Source organism: Camponotus vicinus, unplaced genomic scaffold, assembly GCF_025532165.1.
Source record: "Camponotus vicinus isolate PSW18456_S1 unplaced genomic scaffold, iyCamVici1.0 SCAF_7, whole genome shotgun sequence".
Taxonomy (NCBI): domain Eukaryota; kingdom Metazoa; phylum Arthropoda; class Insecta; order Hymenoptera; family Formicidae; genus Camponotus; species Camponotus vicinus.
Genome location: NW_028141979.1, coordinates 6,358,086 through 6,385,970, shown reverse-complemented (window position 1 = coordinate 6,385,970; position 27,885 = coordinate 6,358,086). Strand labels below are relative to the sequence as shown.

At 33.6% G+C, this 27,885-nt stretch overlaps 2 protein-coding genes across 7 annotated transcripts in view; one reads left to right on the top strand and one right to left on the bottom strand.

The window, feature by feature from the left end:
• Positions 1 to 27,885, bottom strand: part of Timp (Tissue inhibitor of metalloproteases) — a 79,585-nt gene that overhangs the window by 45,776 nt on the left and 5,924 nt on the right. The window lies entirely within an intron of this gene.
• LOC145974425 (uncharacterized) lies at positions 1,525 to 27,239 on the top strand. 6 transcript variants are annotated; one of them, XM_083104260.1, is made up of 13 exons: positions 1,525 to 1,666; positions 2,385 to 3,013; positions 3,551 to 3,746; positions 4,927 to 5,091; positions 13,796 to 13,917; positions 14,037 to 14,162; positions 15,210 to 15,564; positions 16,055 to 16,226; positions 16,351 to 16,450; positions 16,634 to 16,808; positions 17,370 to 17,513; positions 18,806 to 19,048; positions 19,917 to 27,239. In XM_083104260.1, exons 2-13 carry the CDS (start codon positions 2,600 to 2,602, stop codon positions 24,287 to 24,289), a joined length of 6,585 nt encoding a protein of 2,194 aa, XP_082960386.1. In that variant the 5' UTR covers positions 1,525 to 1,666; positions 2,385 to 2,599; the 3' UTR covers positions 24,290 to 27,239. The 6 variants fall into 6 exon arrangements, with proteins under 6 accessions (XP_082960386.1, XP_082960385.1, XP_082960388.1 ...); XM_083104259.1 differs by lacking the exon at positions 1,525 to 1,666 and having other exon boundaries at positions 2,150 to 3,013; XM_083104262.1 differs by lacking the exons at positions 1,525 to 1,666; positions 2,385 to 3,013; positions 3,551 to 3,746; positions 4,927 to 5,091 and adding exons at positions 8,968 to 9,400; positions 11,601 to 11,888.

The following is a 27,885-nucleotide window of genomic DNA, read 5'->3' as shown; positions in this document are numbered from 1 at the left end:
GTCTTATTTAGTTCTTATATATCCTATATATTAAGTATTATATATATCCTTATATCTTTTCACAATTTAATATAACATAAATTTAGGTATAGTTTAAATAATCTTATTTCTTATCCTTGCACAGTAAAAATAAATTTTCTCTTTAATGCAATAAAATAATAATAATGAGTAATTTATATGGATTATTATGGATCATTTAGCAGATATGTGTGGCCTATTAAATAAATTTATATAAAAGTTATATAAAAAATATTGTGTATTGAAATATTTGATGCATTCTCTAATAATTATATAACAAACTTTCTTATATACACAAAAATATATTACGGCAAATATTTTCAAACTTTTGCAACTAAATTTCAAGCACGAAAATGGAAATTTATGCATGTACAGACATAGATACGGGTCCCCTCTAACAGTCCTCAGATTAGGGTCAACAGACTTACCAGGTGAATGACTAAGGTAACCGAACAGTGTTTTGGATTCAAGCAGAGTTTACGCTGCACGTTGCACCAGTTATGTTATCATTTAACACCGATAATGGAAGTGATCTTTCACTTCGAGGACAGCAGCAATGAAATGCAGTGAATTAAGAATAATTAAGACAAGATATGATAACACGTGAATCGTTTATTTTTTTGCATGAAACAAACATCTTCGATCTATATCTTATTGATTTAACTTCGCTTAAATCATATTACACTGAATTGTCTTTTGTAAAGATTATATTATTTAATTAATGATATTATAATTGAATTAGGCTAATTTTCATCCTATATTAACATTAATGACTAGATTTAATATTGTGTAAAATTTTAATTTAAATGATTATTAACACAAACAATACAGAATAATTTCATCATTTATAAAATAAGAGTAAAATATGACAGATAATTTTATTGTTTTATAAAATAAAAGATAAATTACAATAACAATTATGCAATCATGATTACGTTTGTTTACTCTGATACTTTCACGTAAAATAATGAAGGAATAATTAGTCGATATTATATTTGCCGAATAAACATTTTAAAAGTTTTATACGGCAGATGAAAGCTTTTCAATCAGAAAAAGAGAGAAAAAACTGTCTTGAAAAAAAGCGGACAATGAGAATGTTTAATTTATAAATTTACATGTCGTGTGTATCATGCAAATAAACGCAAATGAAGACATGCGCTCCATTTTTTTAGTTCCACCTCCATTAACTAAGTTGAGCGGCAACATGCATGTAGGTATAGACTTAATGAAACGATTATCATTACCAGCACTTCCAGTTGTGGTCTGGCTACCAGAAGGAAATAAGTAGCTTGTGATAAGAAATATATCGTATGCGCAAAGAGTTAAAGGAGCTAAAAAATAGTCGTGTTGATATATATGCGAGTTTTCACAAATTTCAATATGTTTATCTATTATTTTAAAGTACAACGTCTATGCGAAAAATTTCCTAGCTGTAGGCACTTTTTAAAAAAATAAAATTCATTGAAAATAAAACTTGCGTACGGTAAAGTGCTAATTAGTGCTGTGTTTTATAACTATAGTGACTATAAGTGTCATTAAATATTAAACTAAATATAGAATATATTAAAAAATAGAATAAACAATATGCCACATAAATTGTTCTCAATGAAGCAAAAAGTTAATCTGCTCATCAATAAAATTATATAATGTAATTAAACCTTACAAAATTATTTTATTTCTTGTTATTTTATCGCATAACAATATTTATGTATCACATATATACACAATATAAGCAGTGTATTTTTAAAAATTTCATTTTTATCTTGTAGATTCGAGAGACTAAGATAAAATTATGTTCGATAAAACTTGTCACAATTTGATAATGATAAGTATTATCGATTAAAGTTTTTCAAGAGCAATTTATAAAAATATATTGATATTTTCTTTTGCTGCTTAAATAATTTCTAACATATCCAAATTTGGCAAAGTATATGTATGGAAAAAAAACGACAAATATTTCATAATAATAAATAAGTGGCATACAAAGAAATTATCATTATCTGTATATTGCCTCATATCCTGCAGTTAGTCTCAAGGTTATTGTATATGCGATTGCAATTGTGTGTAATGTATAATATCTCCAATTATTTCTGTCTTCACGAATTTTTTTATGTTTCACACTTCATATGATTCTTTCGATACGCAATTGCGTAACTGTCATTTGCAAATACATTATATAACTATCATTTACAAAGATTACAAAGATGGATTGATGATGCTTATCATCAAATAATGGCAAATTGCTTCAAAAGAATCTTGAATCCATGTCTGAAATAAAGACAGGATCTTAAAAATATAAATTCTCGGCAATTAAAGTCGTATCTAACCATATAACCTGATTTACTATTGTAAATGTGAATTAATAGGAGCATATCGATGATTGGCAACATTAAGCATGTCGTTGCAAACTGCTTTTCTGTTACGTGAAAGTTAAACTTGTGGAAAACACGGCGACATACAAAGGCAACCGGAGATTGATCGAATGCGCTTTATGGCGCACGATGCAGGAAAGTTCACCAATGTGACGATGGCGATGCAGGAAACTTGAAATTCGAATGACGGCGATCAGTGGAATCGATATATGTATATATATTCGATACAAAACGTAGCAGAATCTTCAGCAATGATCACGAGCTGCAACGTGATGCCGCTAAGAAAGTACGCAGAAATTAGTTACCGCGTAAAATGCGTCGCGGTGGAGAATGAGCGGGTATTTGGCGATGTCTACGTCACTCATCAGACGCGGGATCCGGGTTGCCAATCGGACGATTACGCTTTTCTATCGGAATACAGTAGACGAAGGCGCAATCTGATACAACGAACCCTGGACGGACCGGATTTCATGAAACTGAATAGCAAATGGCCTGCAAGAAGTGCTGCTGTCGCGAAATCGTCCTGGCAAAGGCACAGCAAGTCTATGGGGGATGAACCGAGCGTGATCCCGTTTAATTATGAAAATGCTGGCAATCACGACACGGTCGCCAAAAGGCCCAAGGTAAACGTTCGCACAATGCGATTCGAGATCAATCGATCTCCTCGTCAGGGAGATTGCAAACCTGCGATATAGACGGATTTAGTTTGAATAGATATCTACTTGTTCTTGTTTGAGAATGTTGACTTAGACATTAGCATGCGAAGTCGTAGGAGTTAAAGTGTGTATCTACTTTAAATTGATTTAACTTCCTTGAGAAGTTTTCTAAATTTATTCGTTATTAATAAACATATAGACTTTTTTGACAGATGTATTTTGCAATAAAATACCTATATTTTTTTTTATTTTTTAAATACTTTCGCTCTTTAAAATTCTATCTCACGATTACATAAGATAGATAGGCAGTGTAAAGTTAAGATATATAATACTTATAACACGAAACTTGATATAATAGCTTCACCAGGAGTAGAAATAATCACATCATTACTATGTAAAATGAGTTATTTTTCTTTTCATTAACAGTACCGCTCTATATTAATCTCCCTTCTACATTAATTTTCCAAGAAGAAACATTTCCAATACATCGAGATTATATGTTAGGTATATCCGCCACCTTTGCGTTGTTCGCCGCTGCAGAAAGAAATTGTGATTACTTCATTAGTGGATCAACTATTGTTGGACATTTATGGCATTCCGATGGGCGACAGGGGACGTTCAGAAAGCGAATCAACGGCATCGTCCTTGAAACCACGTCCGCAACATCAATATCTGCAGAAAGCTCGTCTGCTATTGAAAAGTAAGACAATTCAATATGAGTGGAATAAATAGGCGTCGAGGAAAAATACAGGCGCATGCAAGCTCGCATCTTGATAATTGAAATTCCTGATAATAAATAACGCAATCGTTATTGCCAGTGCTCTTGAATATCACAGTATAAAATGAAAATATTTTTTATTACAAAAATTAAATTTTAAATTTATTATTACTTAATATGCTAAACAAACAAAAAAATATATATATATTAAATCATTTCATATGAAACATATAGGTAGCATTTGGAATTTTCTAAAATGCAGAATGAATCTTATTACTTACAAAGCGTCTTTTGTAGATATAAAAGATCTGAATTTTTATTTTTATTATTATTTACATCTATATAAATGAATTTAATAAAGACACTGAATCTTCTCAAAACTGAAAGCTACTCGAAACCTCTTTTCATTACGTATATTATATAACAATAGAAGCGACAGCTTGATGTAACGCTCTTTGATTTTTTATTCGCGATTGAAAGAGCCTCCATTCACTTGATATTATAATATATATCAAAAATCAATATTATGCATATTTATGATAAAATATAACATGAATCTGATTTCTCTTTCAATTAAATCAGCTACAATACTTTTCTTTCAAACAGTTGCAATATAATATTTTACGATAAAAAATTACGTTTTATAAAATAATACATTATAATGACAAAGAAGAGAAATGCAGAATATTGTCTTACATATTTCTTCTTTCACTTTTTTTCCAATAACATCATTATTCACTATATTATCTCGACTATATTATCTTGCAAATTTCTTTCAAAGATTTTTCAAGACATTGTACAACTTTCAATTTTATGAATAATGCAAACGGTTATCGCGATATAACATGTACAATCATTTGATGCGTTCGCGCAATATGCATGTTTCTGTATTTTCCGCGTTTTCAAGATTTTCGAATTAAATTTCGCGTTCCAGCTAAACGACACAATAACGAGAAAAGCGAAGGCTTACTATACGTTTTTTGCGTTTGCGAAAAAAACAAAAGCAAAAATAACAAGAACGTTATTAAATTATACTGCTACACTCTTTGAATTGTTGGCGTTTGTTTAATGATATTCAATTTTAATCTCTAAAAAAATATATAAAAATAATATTTTATCAAAAATAAATATCATACACCAAAGAAAATAATTCTATGTGTAGGAAAGGATGAATTGCAGATCCTGCTTGTGACTCTACATGAGCACATCATTCACACAGGCGGGTTACTTGTTCGTCAGCTGCGCCGAAAGGATTATCTTATTGCTAAACGTGATAAACAGTACGATATTATTACGGCTTATTTGCAAGCACACAGCGCTAAGCGATGTAAGTAAATATTTCTTTTTAAATATATTTTGCGTTAATGCATGAAAGCAACTATATTTAATATGCAATGCCTATCGCGAGCATTTAAATTTCATAACATAAAATTTCTTGTCACATGTGTATAACTCTAAAGAATAATTCAAAATTCAATTAATAATAATTTATTATCAATATTAATCTTTAACTTACTCGATCTCATTATTATTTAATTAATGTGTCTTAAAAATCATCATCATATTTACGAACAAAAGGAGATATAAAGTATCTTTCTTCATATAATTATTCGTATCTTGTTCCACAAGACATTTTAACAAAGAGGAGATCATCTGCTTATAACATTATTAGTACCGTTTTGTTCAAGGATTTTTGGTGCACAGTATTTTCTCCGAAATTGTTGAAATACTCTCGATGTTTCTTAAAGATATTGCCTTCCATTACAAATTTATAAAGTACCGCGCAAATGGTAGTTCTGGGAAAAGAAACTTACTCCATATTTCGAGTCGGAAATATCCTATAAGAACTGTTAAAAAATACAAAAACATTGCCATGGCACACAAACGTAATTCCAGATTTTAGAAGATTAAAGAGAAACTTGGGTATTTCCTGTTTCTTAACTTTACTCCTTAGAATAAAGTACAAAATTCGTATATTTAAATATAGAATAAATTTTCACGCGATTGAAATTCTCATTAAGTCTCCATTTAATTTTAAAAGATACGATTAAGAATATTATCAATATTTAACTCTTAAAGCAACATTTTATCCTCTCATCGAAGCTCTATTTCGCGACATAATAATATACGCGACAAAAATTCTTTCGTACCCTCATATTACATTCTAACTATTGTCGATGATGAATGTCGTGTGAAGAATTTAATTTATAAAAATTCAGCGTAATATACCGGCTCTATCGAGACTCTGTTCTCGGGGGTTTGTCTGGGCGTCGCGAAGAAATCGTGGCGTCAAGTTGCCGTTGCCGCGAAGAAACGAGCTTTCATATGCGACGATGCGGTGATCAATAATTAGACTTTGCCGCGTCTCTCCGCCGAAGCGAAGTACGCATGCTCCACGTGTACGAGAAGTTCCGACGTGGCGTCATTGATAAAGTTTCTGTTCAGGTGCTGTTGCGCTCGCGCCGGCGGAGGATATATGCGCAACTTTTCTCGTGTCGATTCTTACCGGCGCGATGAACTCGAAGTATGAACTTCGAGATGAAGAATGCGCGCATTTTTGCGCATAAAGGATCAATTTTGTCTTAAACTTTTCGCCCAAATATATGTATGTGCCTATAATTTGACAAAAAGTTTTAGAAAAAATTCTATAGAAAAAATTCTCTACCGAGTTTCTCGGAATTTTATTCATATTAATTATATGTATAATAATCAACAGATGTTGCAAATATATAATTACTATTATTTAGATAAATTTTTTTAAATCAATTTGATGACAAAAAGTCGTATTTGTTCTTGAATTTTATGTTTATTTTGTCATTTGTATAATTTTATTATTGATTTTTGATAAAAATATATAATTATTATTATTTCGATAAATTTTTTTAAATCAACTTGATAAAAAAGAGTTATATATTTGTTCTTGAATTTTATACTTATTTTGCCATTTGTATAATTTTATTATTGATTTTTGATAAAGAGAAAATGAAAACATCCTAATCGTATCTCATTTAAAATCTTCTATCATATTTAACGAATCCAAACATCGACGAAACATTTATAACGAATGATTATTTACGACGAATGATACAGTTTCTTTATATCGCCCTGGTATCGTCCGTGATTTATTGATCTCACGTATTTTTGAACCTACTATTTTTATACCGAATAAGATAGATTCGATACCTCGGTCCAACGCGCAAATATTATCTGTGAACTTTCTTTCCGTGCCATTAACCCAGTAACGCCGGAAGCGCACCTCCGTTCGTGTACCAAATGAGCATGTAATGAACTACACGATACGGGAACTTCCTGATGTTCAAAACGATTATTATGGATTATTTGAATCGCATTTTCCATAATATAACGCTTGTGACGCTAGATATAATTGGTCATGATTATTTACATAAAAAGTTTCATACAATATTATATATGTGTGTGTAATAAAAAAATTGTGTTTTTAAAGTGTAGCAAAAGAAAGTAAATTCGAAATAGTCACAATAAAAAAATATGAATTTTTTAAGGATTTTTAAATTACTTGTGTTAATTATGTCTTCAAGAAAAATTAATAAAGACGCGTAATTAAACTGATGTAACGTAAAAGTTTCTTTACATTCTAAAATATAGTCGTAGATACACTGCTTATGAAACAAGTTCCTGTATCATTCTATTATTCCGCTTTAGTAAAGAATTGTAATCTCAAGCGCAAAATTATGGCTTCTATCAGTGTGCATTGAAATCTATTCGTTGATTATTGGTTAGCAACTGCATGTTATTAATAAACAGAAACTCAACATTCTGCATGGAATTGGGTTGAATCAACATCACAAATTTCGATGATTTATCGATTCAAGATTCGCATAAATAATAAATATTCCGATAGTATCGGTCATAAAATAAAAATATTATGTTAATGATAAAAAGCAAATGTTTATTCTATTCAAAAATGTAAAAATTTGCGTTTATGCGAATATCAATCAAAGAGATATACGAATCAATAGATATACATCCTTCGATTTCTCGTAACAATGCTAACTATTTTGAGTGACCTACAAAGGGATGAAATCAATGAAGACGTCAATCGTTAACCCGCAAATATTCACATTAATAAACTACCTTGTTTCTAACAATAAACTCTGTTCTTTCAGAAATTGATAAATGAAAAGTTAAAATTAGTAATTTTACGAATTTTAAATAAAAACTAGACAAACTTAGATATAATTGTATGTCAGAAATTTTTATTTATAGTGATTAATTTTATCATGAAAAAGTTTCTCAGTTTATTTCACAATTGTAATTAACATAAGCAAATGTTATATTACATTTTGTGAAATAACTCATCCCAAAGATGCATGCTTTTGCATATGAGCAATATGAATATATAATAAAGTTTGTATAATAACATGAAACCTTGAAGATATAGTCCTCATGTTCGCTTGATCTAATAATCCTCTTCGCGAGGGACTACGCATTAAATAAACTGGCATTAAGCTGCTCCACTTAATCGAAGTCTGAAGCCATTAATTTTTTATGGATGAATTATTCAGCATAATAGAAATTTAATTACCCTTGTATCATTCGCTACATTGTATGTTGATATTTATTACGACATATAATTGTGAATTGTATATTACTGCGAGTATGTTATAACTCTTTCAAAATATAATTAAGCGCACGCACTTGCTAAACTTTAGTGCTTTAGATATGTCATTCAACTGTCAACCAGAATAATGATACTGTTTCTTAACAAAAAAAAAAAATTATATTTCTTAGATATCATTTGATGCTTATCGTTTGATGTTATTATCAATTATCTAAAATACAATAAATAAAAAAATAACAAATTATGAATAAGTTTTAAATAATTATAGAAGTTAAGACTTTCCGTCTTACTAAAAACTTAATTAACATTTTACAAAAAAGTAAACTTTTCGTAAAAGAAGGAAGTAAATGATCCTGCGCGAAATATATATTTAGAAAAAAGTCGGATTTTCTCGATAAGTCTTTGAGATGTATTCGACGCATTCGAATCAAAGAGCAGTCTCAAGCGTATTCTTCTTGAGCCGATCAGATGCACGGGGGTGAAGGAACGCACGCTGTGGGAAATCGCACGGGGCGCGTGCGTGTTGACGGGAGTGGCACCACTCTCGCTACGGGGTTGGAACGGCGATTCGTGGAACAACGGTGGTAGTGCCTACTGCAGGATTCCACGAGGAGGCAGCCACCCCTCGTGGCAGCACCCCCTCGTCTCGTCGTTCCACCGCGGGGTTCGTGCGCGCGCACATGTCGTTTCTATCCGTGGCCGTTCAGCTGACTCGACGCATTCGTCGCACGAAGACGCTCCTCCAGATACTTGGGACAGCTGTCGGAGCGTCGTCGCGACGGCGACGACGCGAATTTTGCGGGTCCATCGAGTACGACCCGGCTGACATAAGAGACGCGTGCACCAAGTGCCCGTTCGCGTTTCCGGTGCTTTCGTAAAATCGTTTCGCGAGAGACAGATATGCACGTCGAGGTCGTTCGCTCGTGGTGCATTCGTGGCGTCACAGTGTGTGCGTATCAATGTATATCAAGATAGTGTCGTGCTGCATAATCGACGATCGTCCGATAGCGCGCTGTCAATTCTCACAGTAAAGATGGTACGATCCGACAACGTGTTACTTTCGTTATGTCAAAGTGTCAAAGCACCGCGTTTATTTAATGTCCTCTGCCGCGAGTAAGTATGTCAACTGTCTTGATCAACCGATGGACCAAAGTCGCGATTGATGCAGTTCGAACAGGGTGCACGTATAAGTCACGCTCGTTTCACGAATACGTGCATTTAATGAGAAAATTTATGTGTCGCATATTACGTCAATCTCGTGTGAATAATAAAACTGCTCGTATGATTTCTAGAATAATCTAGGTTCAGGTTTCGAAGAAATAAAAGAAAAAGGAAATAATAAAAAAGAATAGAAAGAGAAAGAGAGAGGGAAATAGAGAGAGAGAGAGAGAGAGAGAGAGAGAGAGAAAGAGAAAGAGAGAAAGAATAACTAAAAATAAAATGTATTAAATTTAAATTAATAGATTAAATTAAAATTAAATTGTTAACAAAAAACACTGATCACTAAAATCTTCATATTATATTATAAAGCATAAAATAAACATAGAAAATTAAATTATTATAATAATGATTTGCTTCACTTTTAAATTTCTTATGTAGATTGTCTTCTTTCTGTAAAATGTCATCCAATCCAAATTAATACAAATAATTTGTTCATTTAAAATTTGTTTCATTTAAAAATCAATATTGATTCTTTTTCAATTTTTAATTTGCTCCACATATTTGCATATAAAGACATCAGATTGTGTTTTGACTGATGTCGAATATTCGTGGGATATAAACAAATTGCCACGAGTTTTTGGCATTTCGTCAAGAAAATACGAAATCATCAAAAAAAAAGCTGGCAATAAATTAATAAATTAAGCATAAAACAGTATCTCAATGTTTGTGCTTCGTTTTGCTTCAAAATAAATAAATAAATAGATAAATGTGATATTTTGTAATGATGAAAAATTCTAATTGCTGGATTTATCGGTTTAATATCTATTTTTAGGCCATTTAAAGAGGAAGTCACTCAAAGTGTAAAATCACAGTTGACAACCGTGACTGATTTGAAACATGCACGCTTCTCACTCTCCCGCTTACGTTGCACGCACAAGCGGCTTATTTTTATCGACATATAACTCGCGATTCCATCGAAAACCTCAATATTTCTCTTATAATTTTCTTTTTTCATCAATCTTCAATAATTCTCGTAAGCTAATTTCTAGTTTCTTGATATTTGATGACTAGTTAAAATGTACCTGATAATTTTACATAGCAAAAGGAATGCAAGATAAACGGCTGAATATAAATTTAAGTACCGCATACCTCTTTTTAATTGCATTGTAATCGATCAATCGTGATCGGATTAATTACTCGAACATTTTATCGGTTTCATCAGCCCGCTGGTGAAGTAAAAATCGATTTTGTTATCGGCTTTCGCCGCTCTTATCATGGTTATCTCGACTTCTCGTCAACAAACTAGTGCAAGGTTTTTATGTTTATTATATGCTGAATAAATGCATTAAATATATTTCAAAATTAATGCAATATAATTAACAAATATGTATTCGATATCTAAAATGAAATTACACAAAAACATCTCCCATCTATACAGACGTATGTATTACATTCATATATAATATAATACATTGTGATGCTTGTAACAGGTGGTACAGATGTATACAGATGACATAGAAATAATGTGAGAAGGAATATTTCCACATTCAATTTATTGTCCGGAGGGACGAATTTTATTTGATATAAAGCTAGCGATAATAATTAAATTATATTTTATGTTATATGTGATATTTTATATAAAATATATTAAAGTTTAATTAATGTATTATATATTAATATTATCAGAATTATATAATGTTTAATAGCATTTTTATCAATCTATTATAACCAAATCATATTTAAATTAGATATCAATTATTATTGTTCATTATTGCTATTATTATTGCTCATTATTATCATTATTATTATTATTATTATTATTATATCATTATTATTATCATTATTATTGCTATTATTATTGTTCATTATTACTGCAATTAGTGGTTTTATTTCTGTCTCTCTATCTCTCTCTCTCTTTTATAAATTAAAATTTAACAATATACATATTAAATAATATATTAATCAAAATTCTCAAAAATCGTCACGTTAATTTAATATCAAGAAAATTTGTTTTTGCTAAACACAGTATGATATTTCTATACGCGGTTAAGTCAGCGGATCGATCGGCTTTTCAGAGCTATAGTAAAAATATCGCACGTTCGAAAGGAGCATCGCGATACGTTAGGAATAAAAAGAGTATCGCTAGAGTAAACCGACGGACGGCCGATCATGAATCACGAGAACGGTTGAGAGCATCGTGGGCGCGATATAATAAGAGACAGAAGAGATGAAAGTGAAAAGATGAAGAAGAGAGAGTGGCGCTTCTAATTGGAGAATGAACGGATTTTTCAACTCCCTCAAAAACCTCGCGTCCGGTGCCGCGTATGCTACCGGCTCTGCCTCGAGATACGAAGAGCTGGAAGGTGAAACGGCAGTTTCTGTAAATCCATCTCGCATGTTAATGTCTTCTCATGTCGCACGTAGCACGTAGCTAATTACATAGCATGTAATTAGCTTTGTAAACCGCATACACACACATTAGCTCGTGAGAGAGAGAGCTAAACGTTGATAGATTAAATTCCGTCAAATATGCTGCGAGAGCATCAACTACACATCCGAGTGCTATAACACACGTTAACTTAATATACTACTAGAGAGTATTATGTAGCTGCATTATAGCTTAACCTGCTCTTTCAGTCATAAATATTAAAGTCTTCTTATTTCCAAATATATAACATAAAGTAATTAAAAGAGCTCATTTCATTCATTGCCATTTAAGTAAATCTAAAAGCATGATAACTTTATATGAAAATTCAAAATATGAGACAAATAAAAAATGTATTGCATAAACGAAAATTCTTGTTTAATTAAAAAGTTTAGCGTTAAAATACTTATAAGATAAAATCATATCTTTGTTATGAATATTAATTAATTATAAATGTTATTTAAAATCGAAATTTTACATAGACAATACATAAGTATACATATGAAATTATCGTAGAGCAAATCTACTTATTTATTGATATACAAATATAAATAGAAATATATAAATACAAATATATAAATTATCAAAATAAACTGCACCAACACACATATGTTTGTCGCAATTTCCATACGAAACGCACACACACAATTCGCATTTCAAGTTAAAATGTTCTATGTTTGTCAACGCTAGAGTATCCATAAAATTTAGTGCATGGCACAATTTAATTTGTGACTAACTCGACGCGCTTTGTATTCCGACGCTACTTCATAGTGGTAGTAAAATTTATAGCGGTGTAACCATGTCTTTATCTGTAATTTGCAAGCCACTTCAACCATGAATTACAAGCAGCATACATTTGACTCGATGTTACAGCAAAAATTTTGAGCAAAGTTTGTGCAAAAGATACAAAAAAACGTCTATTAACGTTCATTTTATTATAGTAACACGTAGCAAGTTTTTTTTACTTTTATTTTTATTTCGTGCCGTTTTCAGTAGAAAAATATTCGTAGTGGAGCAATAAACAGAGTAATAAAAAAATAGAAAGTAATCTACGTAGCAATCTAAAAATTCTCGCGAAATACCTTCGATATTGCAAAAAAAACAATACAATACAATAGAAAATACAAATTGTTACAATAGTAGAAATTATATTGATTTCACACTTCAGCGCGTATATCTGACGTGGTTTATTCAGCCATTGATAGAATCCCATCGTAATCGAGCCGTGCTCGTTCGTTCGTAAATGTTGCGAGATGACAATAAGCAATATTGCTGCACCGATCCATCCGCATGGAAATTGAATACTTTCGATATACGTCCAACACACATGGAGTTTTGCCGGTGCATGAACGAATGAATAACTAGTCTGGTATCCTGCAGAATTTCTACAGGATTATTTCTACTCAAACTATTCCGGCAATCCTTCAACCGTGGTTGTCATGGAAACGATTATGCGACGACCCTTCCATTAAATGTTAAAGGCGATCGAGCTTGCTTCACTTCGCGACTTCGTCAGTCGTTCGTGGTCGTTCATATTTAGTCAAACGGGACGACAGAGTGACCATTACATAATTTCGATAGTAAAATATTCAAATTACCCGAATCTAACGCTAGAAAACAATTCACGTGTTTGTGTGAATGAAGCTTTTTGTAGTTTTGATTTAAATAAGCAATCGCTTTTTTGCTTGCGTTGTACAGTGTAAGATAATATTTTCTTTAAATATACCGATGGCTTATTGTTAATGCAAAAAAGTAATTCGAAAACACTGTGCGCTGTTAAAATTTAATAATAGATTATTATATTATGATAAAAAAATATATTATAAATTTCTCTCTAAATTTCAGTCGAAGATACGAAAATGAGATTCAGTTTGAGTCCACAGCCAGGAGAAATTACACAATGGCTAGACGCCATGAAGATGGTTGCCAAGTTACAGGGAGGAATACCACCAGAATTTCGGAAAAGGGTGAGCAATTTATCTCTATAAAGAACTTGTGTAAAAAGAAAGCGTTCCTAAAAATACATAAAAATTTAAAATACCTGTTGCTACAAATCGACAAAAAATAAACTGATATCTTCTGGTAGTTATGGTTGACGTTGGCGGAACGTCATCTGGAAAAACACGGCGTGGATTGGAAGCAGGCTGAGAAAATTTGTTTCAATGAGTGGAGTAATCCTGACGACGAAGAGCTCGGCATACAAATCGTGAAGGTAGGTAGGCGATAAGATATTGTCTAAGTACGCCAGAGGCGTTGGCGTATCTGTGTAGAAACTTCGATGTAAATGATTGCCTTTGCTAGAATTTGCACGAAACTACTCTACTTTCGCAATATTTTGACAAATGTTAACGTTAGTTGCATGAACGTTGGGCCATCCAATATATCACTCGCGTCTTTCATTCCGTTCTTAAAATTTTTTAACGATTATTCAAATTAAAAAGAAACTCGATTATGCAAATATTGTGAGTTTCAGTAGGTATTTTATCTTTTGATGATATTGTCTGGCAGACGTGCTCAGTTTGTCATGCCATCTTCAAAATGAATGACGGCGACCTGATTAATTCTGCGAGAGTATCTCCGAACGAGCATCTCGGCGCATTTACTGAGATAGCGGTACATTAACTTCGATGTACCTTACAATACTTGGCATGAGACATCGAGCTACAAACATAATTTTGTAGCGCAAAAATATTTCAACCGATACTAAATGAAATAAAGTGCATGAACCTAGGAAAAATTGATTGCCGTCATTACGCGAATTAAAATCAACGTGCTAAATTAAAGTGAGTTGTCGTTCTAAAAATAAAATCTTGTGCAATTTGATATCTATTTGATCGCGTCAGGTTCGTGTCATTTATAGATTGGGTGATGCTCTAACTACTATTAATTATGTCAAATTAAGCTCGGATCGTTCATCACTATAACGAGTAAATATTACCGGTTACTTTTGTAATTAATGTAATTAAATTCATCACGTTAATCTTAGTCAAGATTTTCGTCGCCACTCGCTTTTCAAGCCTTGCTCATTAGTTTTCTCAGATCAACGAGATTAATAGATTAATTATTCATTCAATATTTTATATGTATTTAATATTTTTCAAATTTTTGAAAAATTTAATCAAAAGGCAGAGATAAATTATAGAAAATTAACTTTGCTGAGAAATCACATTGATTTCTGTTCATTTAAGGCTGAGGCGCGAAGTATCAAAGCAATCATCTTCAATTAATTCATCGGTGTTAAAGACATTACGATTCGTAGGATCTGCATAGGACAGGCTGCAGTCTGTTCTGCGGTGCCGCCGGCCGGGACAATCAAGCGGTGCTTCGTCGAGTTCTGCTTGGTTTCGCCCGTTGGAACAAATCCGTTGGCTATTGCCAGGGTCTAAACGTTCTGGCCGCCCTCGTCCTGCAAGTGATGGATCGCGCGGAATCGTCGGCCGTAAAGGTGATGATATATCTGATAGAAGGCGTTTTACCGGAAGGCTATTTCGCCGATAATTTGCGCGGCCTCTCGGTGGATATGGCCGTATTTCGGGATCTTCTGCGCTCGAGGCTGCCAAAGTTGTCCAAGCACCTCGAGGCACTTCAGAGCGACGCGAAGGATAAAGCGACGGGTGAGTTGGGCTGATAAAACAAAGAGATAAAATTCTCTGCGAATAAGTGCAAAAAATACAAAGACGTGTCACTGCGAGATATATTATACTAATATTGTCGAAAAGGTGGAGGTATATATATATCTTCGTTGAACAACGTGTGAAATGTTTTTATTCTCTTGATAGAAAGTTTATATAGCGCTTATGATAATATTAAATAATAAATTATTATTAAATAATATAAATTAATATTAAATTATATAATAAATTATATAATAAATTTAAGTAAATTATATAATAAATTAAATTTCCATTTTTTACGTTAGTCTGTAAATGAGACATCATTAATTAAATTAATTTTTTATCTAACGAAAATCGGTCAGATCATGAAAGATGTAAGTTTATCGCAATTGCAAAAATATCGAAATATATAATTTAATTTAATTTGACTTTATTGCTTTTATCTTCCTTCTCTTAATTGTTATAAATGATAGATAATCTTACTTTTCAGGAAATAGCTATGAACCGCCGCTCACGAATGTGTTCACTATGCAATGGTTCCTTACGCTTTTCTGCCATTGCTTACCGCAGGAAGCAGTGCTTCGTGTTTGGGATCTGATATTTCTCGAAGGTAACGAAGTGCTCCTTAGAACGGCACTCGCTATCTGGGAAGGCCTTTCGAAGTAAGTTTGAGATTCGAATTAAATCGATTATCAAAATTACACATGACAGAAATTACGGAGTACTATTATTTCTCGAATGATTATATGCGATGGATAAGTGTGAAATAATTAATTATTTCTGCAGTCGCATAATGACCGTAACATCAGCGGACGAATTCTACAGCATAATGGGAGTACTTACGAGAGAAATGCTAGAATTTACCGACACAAACAATCTCATAAAGGTGCAAGGCAGTTATTTACGCAGTATTTAATAATGATGATGTAATCTAGTATGGAAAATTGCATATCGCTTAAAGCACATAGCTTAGAGCTTTTCTTGCAATTATATTATTCATTAGCAATTACATTGCAAATTCTATTTGACATCTTGTAAATAATATAATTTGCGAATTGTTTCTCGACAGAACATCGTTAGCATGGGACCGTTGCAAGGTGTAGCAAGTTTGAGAGACAAACACCGATACAATATCACCCCGTGGGCGCGCAGACTGAGTGACGATGATGACAGCGAGGCGGAAGAGGATGAGAGAGTGGCTGTAACGGCTGCCATGTTCAACATGGCACAACGTATAAAAAAAGGTGTTTATCGTTAATAATTTCCGTAGATGCTTCAACTTTGTTAAAATCAGAAACACAACAGCGTCACACACATATGTTTATACACACATATGTTTATCGCTTTTCTAGTTATACTGGCTATTTTATCTATCTATAAAATCTGTAAATTAGCTGTATACATTGAATTCATTTTTATAAATCTCCATAAAACACACACACACACACACATGCTTTAACATAAAATATAATTTTTTCATATTTTCATTTTTCATATTTTTATATATTCATCTTTTCATATTTTCAAATATAGATTTTTTAGCTTTCTAAATCTTTGAGAAAACTTAATATATTTTTTTCACCTTGGAGAATAATACGCCAATCAAATTCCAGTGTCTTGTGAATTATTTTAAATATTATTATAAATAATAAATATTAACATAAAATAATGAAATATTATTTTAATAATAGATTAATGCAGTTATTGTTTTAAATTGCTATCAAGCATATTTTATATGAGAAAAAGATTAAAATATCACACTGTAAAACACCTACTGCTCCTTAAAAAAAAATGATCAATTCCAGATCGTATACCTTCGACAATAGGAGCATTACAAGCGATTGCACCCAGCAGTGATCGAGACCGCCTTGCTCTCGATATTAGTACATTGAAGCAACAGTACGCAAAACTGCGAGAACGGCAACGGCAAGCACACATAATTCTTTCTGGTAATGATATAAACGTTACATAAAAGCTAAGAGAGATTTAAATATTCCAAAAGAGAAAAATGCGCAAAAATACAGTTTTGAAATTTTGTTTTGTAATTTTTCTTAATTTCTAATAAAAATTATACATTGCATAAATTTTTGTTTCATCGAACATCAGCGTATATGAACATTCTGTTATAAACTAATAATATTCAACAACAATTCAACAACTAATAATATTCAACAACGCTTGTGCGTAATATGCAATATGCATGCATATTAATATTAACATAATAATTTCTCTATTATCCATATTATTCAAAATTATATAAGAATAGAGCGTTGGCGAAAATTATATAGCGTGTTGCTCACGTTGTATCTTTTGATTGAAACGCATACGTAGGTTTGACGATACATGTTACTAAAGTGTTTTATCTTTTGATTGGAACAACCGCATATGTAGATTTGACGATACGTATTACTAAAGCTTTATGAGCAGCACGATTCATTACGATGCTTACTATCGTTCTGCTTGCCACTGTAGCTTAGTCATTCCATATTCATGAATGAAGCCGAACTCATGTTCGCGCGTGTTTACGGTTGGATACTATCATCATATTTCCATCCGGATAGAAATATACGATAATAACGTCTTGACCTTTCGCGACATGTGACCTATCACGAAGAAAGCATGGCAAGCCTGCTTGATTCGCTTCAACTTTTAAAGTAGCCACTTGGTGCAGCTTTTTAACGAGCGAATAAAATTTATATGATCAATAATGTTCAATTGACATAAACCTTCAAGCAAAATTAAAGTTTTCGTATAAAGAATATAAGACGAAATTTTCCAAAGTAAAAGTTAGAAATAGATTCATTGGAAATATATTCAAGAAAATATAACAATGAAATTTGTAAGAAAAGTAACAATATTTTTATAATTATTTCTTAATCCGAACACTACAATAGAAGCATATAACTATTAAAAAATACGAAAGTATAATTTATAATAAATATATAAAATAAAAATATGAGAGAAAGTAACATATATTTTATAAATTCTCTAATAATTCTGTCCTGTAATAGTATCTTCTTTTAAAATAGATATAACAATGAAGAAAATATGATATCAAAATGCAATACCAAAAAATATTATCTTATATAACAAAAAAGAGAAAGAGAGAGAATGATACAATGCATTCATATTCAAAAATATTTTGATATTATTAAGATTATATTTCAATCAATCTTGCCTGGTAGCAAAATCTTAATAAGCATCATCTTTATTCTAACTGATTTCTCATATTCTGATGCAGCCGCGTGTGCAAGACAAACCATGGTACCTCCGCCCACTTCTACAGCCATGAATCATCTATTAGTGGGCAAAAATGCTCTCGTAAGTGGAAAAAATCGACCATTGAGCCTGCCGTCTGCCACTGCCACATCAAAGTTACGGCCGACGGTCCTTCATAGCCCAAAAAGTCGCAGGGATAGACAAGGTGTTACGCTTCATTGGAAAGATGCGAAAAGGCCGAAACAAAGAGCCGGCGACGCTGGTGGTAAGTGCAATCAATTGTCAAACAATCATTGGAATAAAAAACAATTTGTAAAATACGAAAAAAAGATTTTAAAATATTATAAAAATATTTTTAACATTAAAAACAAGATGTAAAAAAAAGAGTGCGAGCTATTTTTTGAATATGGGTAGAAATCATTTATAATATCAAATGTATAATGTAATATAAACAGATAAATAATTATAAATGTGTAAATAATGATTAAAAAATTAATTTTTCAAAAAAAATATAATATAAAAAGAATGTTATAAATCAATAATAACAAAAACGCATCTTTAATAATTGAATAATCAATTTTATGTACGTATTATTTTAATTTAAATTTTAGTTTATGGAAATAAGGACAGAATCTCAACTATATATTATAAATATCACAACATTAAGAATAACTTATATTGGACGTATGATATCATTTATTATATCTACTCATGGCAAGTGTGACCAACAGAAAGTAAGGTAGAACTACTATCTACCAGTAGCGAGATTCGTCGATGTTGCACCGCTTATCAACCGTCGAATCTCCAATTCCCTATACAATCAACCACCTGTTTCACGCTCGATACTAGCAAGTATTAGTATTGATGCAGGTGTGGCAGATAGGGTCAACATCCAGTTCTATGCTTTCTCTTGCCAAGTCATCATTCCATCGCCAATTATTTTCTTTCAAGCACGAGTCAAGATTAATATTTAACAAATATAACATTTCAAACAACAGAATGTTATTTACTTCTGTTGATTAGTAATTTTCATTTATGATATTAATTGCTATCTTGCTTCTCGAGATTAATTGTTATTTTAATGTCATTACTCGTATAAACAATTTATTGATATTCTCTATTTTATGTTACAGATGCCGATGCCTTTGGCACAGCATTTTTACAATCGCCTCCAGAAACGTCATCTGTGACGTCGCCCAGCCGGTGTGCCGCTGATAGCGATAGTGACAGCACGTCAACGGAGTTGTGCGACGAGCCGGATCGCCTGAGCGACGTCGATAGCGAGGAACTTACGTCAGCGTCCGACTCTTACGTCATGGCCACCGATGACGAAAAGCATGCTTGCGTCGAAGGTTCATCGACCTCGGCGAGCACACCTGCGCGTTCGTACATTAAGAGCGAATCGACGATAATGGTCAAGGAACCACAGACGGATCCGATTCTCGGAAACGAACGCAGCGATAAATCGTCGTCCTTGACTAAAATTTCGATCGCCAAGATCACCGATCAAATACGAAGACTCTCGGCGGAGGATGACAATAACCAGACAGTTCCTCAGATATTAAGCGTGCGCGACAACGACGAGCTATTGTTGACGAGTGATTATTCGATCAAGATATCGGAGGCGAGGAAAACGGAATCTAAGGATCTTGTCGATTATACGAGCGAGGATGTGACGAATTCATCGTTGAAGACTGTGAATAATTACGATTATTTAAACCTCAAGTCTAATCTCATCGAGGAGAAGACGGATGATAGTCTAATGCACAAAGTGGATCGATTGAAAAATATAGAAGAAAAGGAAGAAATTGTTCAAACTAGCAGTGACACAGGCCTTAAGACGGACATAATGGAATTCTCTGCGAATACATTGCGAGATAATTTAAAAGACCAAACAAGCATCTCTTTGGATAGAAATTACGATAAATTTATCACGTCTTTAGACACTAACGACAAACCTTTCGAATCCACCTTGAGATTTTCCAGCAGAATTTATCCGGATCCTAAAAGCAATAACGATTCGAATGATTCGGACGACATGGATGTTGCAAGTAGCAGAATTTTAGATGTCGCAACAGAATCTCGATCTTTTTATTCCAAGAGATACATTGTAGGTCATCTCCCAATTTCTCCGATAACAATGGATGACAAATTGACGAAATTATCACCTGAAATATATAACGTTGCAGTAAACGTGGGAAATCTGACAAATCCTGAAGCGACTTTAAAGAAAGATGATTTTAGTGACAAGCAAGAAATTAAATCGTATTCCGATTTGAAGAAAAGCTCGAAATCTCCAGAAAGCACAAAGTCGTTTAGCTCCGGAGAGACAATGGGCCCCGATTCGAAACCCTCGAGTTTGACAGTGAGTCCGAGAACACCAATCAGATCGGATTCTCGTGACTTCACGATAGACAAATCGGCTTGTTCGTCCATCAGCTCAGATTCCAAGACTCTCGTTCTTCATGCGCACGACAATCCGAGACCGATTACGAAGAAAATGTCATACGAGAAATCGAGCCCGTCAACTCCGATCAGTACGGATTCCCTGAGAAATAAGTCCGAGACGAGTCCGAAATTGGTGATCAGCAGCTCCAGCGACTCGTACAGTCCGAGTAAAATTAAGTCTTCCGAGAGGTCGTTCAGTTCCGATCTGCAATCGCCCGTAAGTGCCAACTCCATAAAGTATACCTCAAATTATGGTAAACGAGGTCAGGATAACGTGTCGGATTCACCAATCGATTTAAGCTCTGCTACCTCGCCGTTTTATCCTATCGCGAATCCTAATCAGAAAACACCGTCACCATATGGTGCAGGCAAACGAAGATGCAACGAAGATAGCGCCGAAACGTCGCCCGATCAAAAATCAATCACCTCGAAGGACTCGGGCAAGTCCTCTGGATATCAAGCGAAATTAGATATCCCGACCAAATCGATCGAAACTAAAGGAAGCGAAATTTCTGAGAGAATGTCCGAGAGAAACGATCTGTTTGTTAGACAGCAATTCAATCTGAATACAGAGCTGAACGCGAGTTACACGTCGAGAGAAAAGAGCCAAGCTGATTTGAGCTCTTACGAATCGATCGACGACGAGTCGCATCGCAAGTGCGGAGATTTCGTTGATGACAATACGGACGATCCGCTCTCTGAAAAGGATATAGTGCCTCAATTGCCGAATGAGAAGTTCGACAAGCATTATCTGAATTACAATTACAGACGTAGAGATCGATCGCGACTGACCGAGAGGAGCTCTAGCAGTCTAGAGAGGAGATATACCGATTTGAAATCTTCAATCTCGACCGATGAATTCAGCACGACTATGGCAAAGAAAAGATCTAGCGATATCTTAGAAGACATGAAGCACTTGGAAGCAAAGGCTCTTAGCGATGGCTCGTCTGATACTAATCTGCTGACGAAGAAATCGAGTGATATCTGGGAGAATATGAAAAGTTTAGAGGCGAGACGGCAGGACACTTTCAGCAATTCAGCGAGCGGTTTCTCGAAACGGCGACTAGAAATCCCGGATATAAATATAACGAGCGAGGGTAGAAAAACTTACGTAGTGTATCCTAAAATCAATATCGATGAGAATAGCGACAGTATATTGAAGAGCATAGCGTGTAACAAGAATAACAGCGATACGGACGATGGCAGAGAATCGAAAGTCGGTGTATGGACGAAAGTAAAGCCGCGTAAGAAGAGCGATAACGGACGCAGAAGTAGCGACAGGGCGTTGAAAATTATTCAAGAAAACTCGGCAATATTGCACAAGATACTGGCTTGCCAGGCGAAGAAACGTCTACCAGATCTGGAGGAGATATCCAAGGAAATCACCATCAGTCCAATAAATGAGGAAATTTCCAAAATATTCAGTCCGATTCTCGAAAAAATGGGATTGAACGAGCACGAGATAAACGAGGAATTAGCTCGGATAAATTTCAAAGACTTCGACAACATGAGCGCCACCAGCGTCTCAGAGTTCGATGCGAAGATCAACGAAGAATTATCAAAGCTTTCCCTTATTGATGAGACGGAACAAATCGATCATTTAGGTGTAGATGAGATCATATCGCACGAATATTTAAATACACGGGAGGCGTTCATAGATCATAAAATAAACGAGGAACTCTCTAAGCTACTTGCGAACTACGAGGACGAGTCTCCACCGAGCATGATTAATTTGGAGAAAGGCTCCTCTAGCCAGAACATAAGCGAGATGGAGAGCCTCGATCTCACCAGCATTTCGACCAACGTATTTTCTTATAAATCCTCTAACGATTCCATCGAGACCAGGAGCGACTTGGAATTAACGCACGAAGCTGCGATACAGCCGGAAAAATTCCCGTTCGCGACGTTGAAATACGAAAAAAACATGTCGCCCAAGAGCGACATAGACATTTACAGAGAGCTGCAGAAGCTCAACAAGATCTCGAGCGCGCAGATGCTGCCGGAAACGCCTCTGAAAATATCACCGAAACGATTATCTCCTATTGGGTACATTCCCGATACATTGTCTTATCCGGAAGTATCGCCCGCGACGAGATACATGTCAGATACAAGCCCGTTCGATATTACGCCGCTCAAGAAAACTTACGAACCTTACAAGAGCTTCGACTTCCCGAGCAGGCCATCGCCGCGAGACAATCCTTATATCGCATACGATAAACCAGATGATTCGTTCGAGTACATGGAGCCCAAATCAAGAATCCCCATCGAGTCTTATGATCTGCACCTGAAGAATCCGATGTTATCCAAGGAAGTTCTGGAGTTTCGCTTGAGATACGATGATGATTCGCCGAAACCGACTGGCGGCGAATATGCAGCCATTCAGGATGACAAGCCGATGTTTTCCTCAAACGTAACGAGTTCTTACTACGGTAAAGGTAATAATAAAGCGCTTACGCCAACGAAATGTATCACCAAGGAGGAAAAGTGTTTGGATATCGAGGATATCGACTACCCTAGCGATAAGTCGGATTTTCTCCGTCATAAGTACAGTACCTTATCGCCAAAGGAATATTCCCACATCAGAAACATGGATTACGACAAACCATTAGACACGTTACCGCACGTTGTGGTAGAGCCGGATATCGGTTCATACTTGTCAACGAGACATCGCGACTACAATATGTTATCGCCCAGTCGTCAATACAGAGATCAATATTTCTCTTCTAGCCCAAATCATTATACCCCGCAATTATCACCGAGTCTGGCAAATGAAGCGAAAAGGCCTGCCTTGCATCCAGAATCCCCGAGTAAAATAAACGTTAGCAAGTATGGAGATTTAACGAGTCAGGGATCGAATTGTTATAAAAAGTCAACGCTGAGCCTCGGTAGCATGGAGGAAAACGCGAATAGAGACGATGAGAACGTTGATACTACTCCGAAGACACATTTCAGTCCATTTCCCGTTAGAAATAATACAAGAAAACCTAAAGAATTGACGCTGAAGTTGGGTCTATATTCGCCGAAGAGCTCCGATTTCGATCAACTGAAAAAATCGTAGTGCTCAGTGACTTGTCGAAGCAATGGAGCTTTCGACCAACGCGAAAGTTCGCACGTGAGCTGATACGCTATTACGAAAAGGAATATCTATGTTTGCTAGTCAATCGTGTTTCGATACATTCTTATATACTTTACGCATGCCAGATGCGTTTCAGTGAGTCGCGTATCGATTTCCCGAATTTAACAAAGTGGGCCTAAGAAAATTGTCGCCTAAGTAATCCTAAATTGTAATGCCCGACATTGTTAAACAAATTAAATAATATAAGCTTGATTAGTCGTAACGTAGTTTTAAGGTGATTAAAAAAATTGAAGTCGTGTAAAGTTTTCAGTGCTCGATCAAATGTATAATTCTGAATTACAAGTAAATTTTTTTTTCAATGGCACACAAATTTATTTTGAGGAAAATCAGACGTGACGAAAATTAATAATCGGTAATAATATAAAAATTAAAACGCGGAGATTGCGCGCGCGCGCGCGTTATATCATAATCGCGACAAGTGCGAAATAATATCTCCATGAATGCAATTAAATTTGGGAATATTGCTGAAATAATACGTCGTGCGTTATTGACGCGATTACAAAATAGCAAATTCGGATAAAGCAGATTAATGATAAATTCAATCCCCATATTCGGCCGCACGTGTCTCTCGCTTTCGATCCTTTATTCCGTCATTAACGTGCGCTTCACAGACATTCGAATAATCGTATTCACTCAGATTGTTATTTAAAAAAAGTTTGAAAGAAATATAGATTACAGCATTTGCAACGCTCGCATGATGCAATCGTTAAATTTATAATTAAATATCTTCGATTCCCTCCAGTTTTAAACTATGTCAAAATTTTCTACGAGAGATGCTTTCCAAACCGATCACGATATTCTCAGAGCTTAAGTTAATGAAGAAAAATAAGACAATTTTACGAAATGTCTTTCTCGTATCTTTTAATTCTTACTAAACTACTGCTAATTTTTATTGCTACGCAAATGAAGTACAGTATGAATTTTGAAAAAGCGATATACGCACGACATAAATTTATAAGATTTGTCAATATAAAGCTTAATTTGTTCGTATGTTTGGGCAAATTTATCATATGGATCTATATAGCTCTAAGCGAATTATGCACTATAAATTAGATGTAAAGGAGAGACGGAGAGATTGTATTGTATATACATATACATGTATAATTTCAACTATTGATTATATGTTATACAAATGACAAAGTTCTTTCTCTCTCTTTCTTCTCAAAATCTTTTTATAAAAAAAATATAAAAGTAGTATTTTTAGATGTTTCTAATAAGAAATATTCATATTATTGTGCGCGATATTAAAAATCAGATTGCTTGAACAAGCTGCAGTTTAAATGTGAAGCTGTTGCTGATTTTAAATTCTTGCTCACAGAAAATGGCTTCAATTCTATATATATAATAAATAAAGCTAATCGCATTAAGGGACTCGCATGGGACAGTTTTCTGTTTTAACGATTTGAACGTTTCTTATCTATTTAATTAATTAAATTTAACAGCCTACTCTTGAACATAAGATGCTTTTGTAACTTACAGTATGCAAAGAGAGGTCGTTGTAATTCATCCGTTTTCATACAATTTACGCATCAACGCGCCAGGTATTCGTCATAGCTTACGATTAGCCTATATTAGAATATTTCAATCATCTGTGATAGTTTAGAGAACGATACAAGATGTTAACATGTTAACATAAAATATTACAAATTCAATTGTTAAATTAAGTACATTCTTTTAGTAAACTTTGTCTCTCGCTTTCTTTTTTTAATAATTTAACAAAAATTTACATATTTCGCATTCTTTTATATATTAAAAAATTAAAATTAATGCATCAAATTCAGAAATTACTTGAAAAATCATATATAAAAATCTTCAAACTCATTCGTTATTAATTTCTTAAAAATATACCATCTCGTACGAAAGCTCATACATTTTCCATGTGCATTTTATCCAATAATACCTCAATTGCGATATAAGAAAATTATTGATAAAGAAAAAATGTATGAAGCTGTTGATAAAAAAAACTTCCAGCAAAAAAAACATATTTGTAAAATTCTTTTGATATTGTACAATTGATTATTTTCATTGTATATAATAATATTTAATTTAATTTAACGCGTACTATATAAATTATATGCAATATCTCTTTTCAATGGTCGGTATATAACAGATATGTTATACCCTTAAACTTAACTGCTAATAAAAATTATAGTATTACTTCGTTTTGGTTATCATGATTGAATTCACGAAATCCGAAAGTAGTTTCAGATGCCTGTGAAATATGGAAAGTATTTGTAAAAGTGCTGGAGAAAAGAAAAGCGACGGCACGTTTAATTTAATACAAAGATAGCTTAAATAAGAGAATAGTTAATAATGCTACCGAGTAATAAATTAGTGAATAAAATCGCACCGTTAACATTATTGCTAATGTAACGAGCTGTCAAAGTCGTCAGTATTCTGCACTCTCATTGCGCATCCGGAGAAATTAGGTTCACTTTGTTAAAAGTTTAACCGGAAATAAAACTGCTCGACAATATGTACACTTAATTCTGTTCACATAATATTATTTAAGCTTCTCGATGTAAAGTGTTTTTCGATATTTACCGAAGCATATGTTGCAACATATACGAATGAGTAGCGTTTTTCTACTGGATCGAGATCGATTAGAACTTGCGGCAGATGAATACGAGTAACCAGGATGAAGGTATCGCGTCGATAAAAAATGCAAATCCTATATAAGTCTCGTTTAGAAATAAAAGAAGGAAGTATATATTTAAGGATTAAGGGCGCGTGTGTAATATTGTTACATGATGTTTTGAGAAAATTATTGTATATATACAGTGCGAGTCACATGCCAGATATAAGACTATAAATTTGAATTGCGTAGAATGATAAGTCGTTATGGATAAAGAAACTGAATAAATATATTGAGAAAGTGAATAAAGCGCGCGTAAATTATTATTTAACAAAAAGATCTCTACTCTGAGATTATTATAATTAAATTTATAAAATATAAACAAGTACTTATTTTCCATTAAATAATATAATAATGAACAATTTTTTAGATTTACTCTTATATTTAAAATTATTTTAACACTGTTAATATTTCAATCAGATATTTTAATGTTGCACGTTCGTGAAATATTTTGATTATCAGATATATTTTCGACCCATGGATAATTTCGCAATATTTTTTCAAATTCGTTTTTAGATTTTTATATCGATTTTATAGATTTTTATTTAGATATTAAGTGTGTCAGAAATTGATCGTTTTATTACGAAACCTGAAGAGCGCATCATAAATGCAATAATGATAATCCATATATTGTGAAAAAAAAACTTGCTCACACTCTCAAAAAAGGAATAGGGCGGTCCGATTACCGTTCGCAAAACTGCTCGCTCTCTCGGCAACAGCCACGTACTCGTGCTCGAGTGGACATTTCATTTCGCTAACGTGATTACACGCACTCGTGCGTCGAGAATTGCGGATTCGTTTTAATTGGGATTACATTTCAATTAAAACCTCGTTCCCATTAGAGAGAGAGAAAGTCGCATCGAATTTCGAAAAGAGGAAGGGA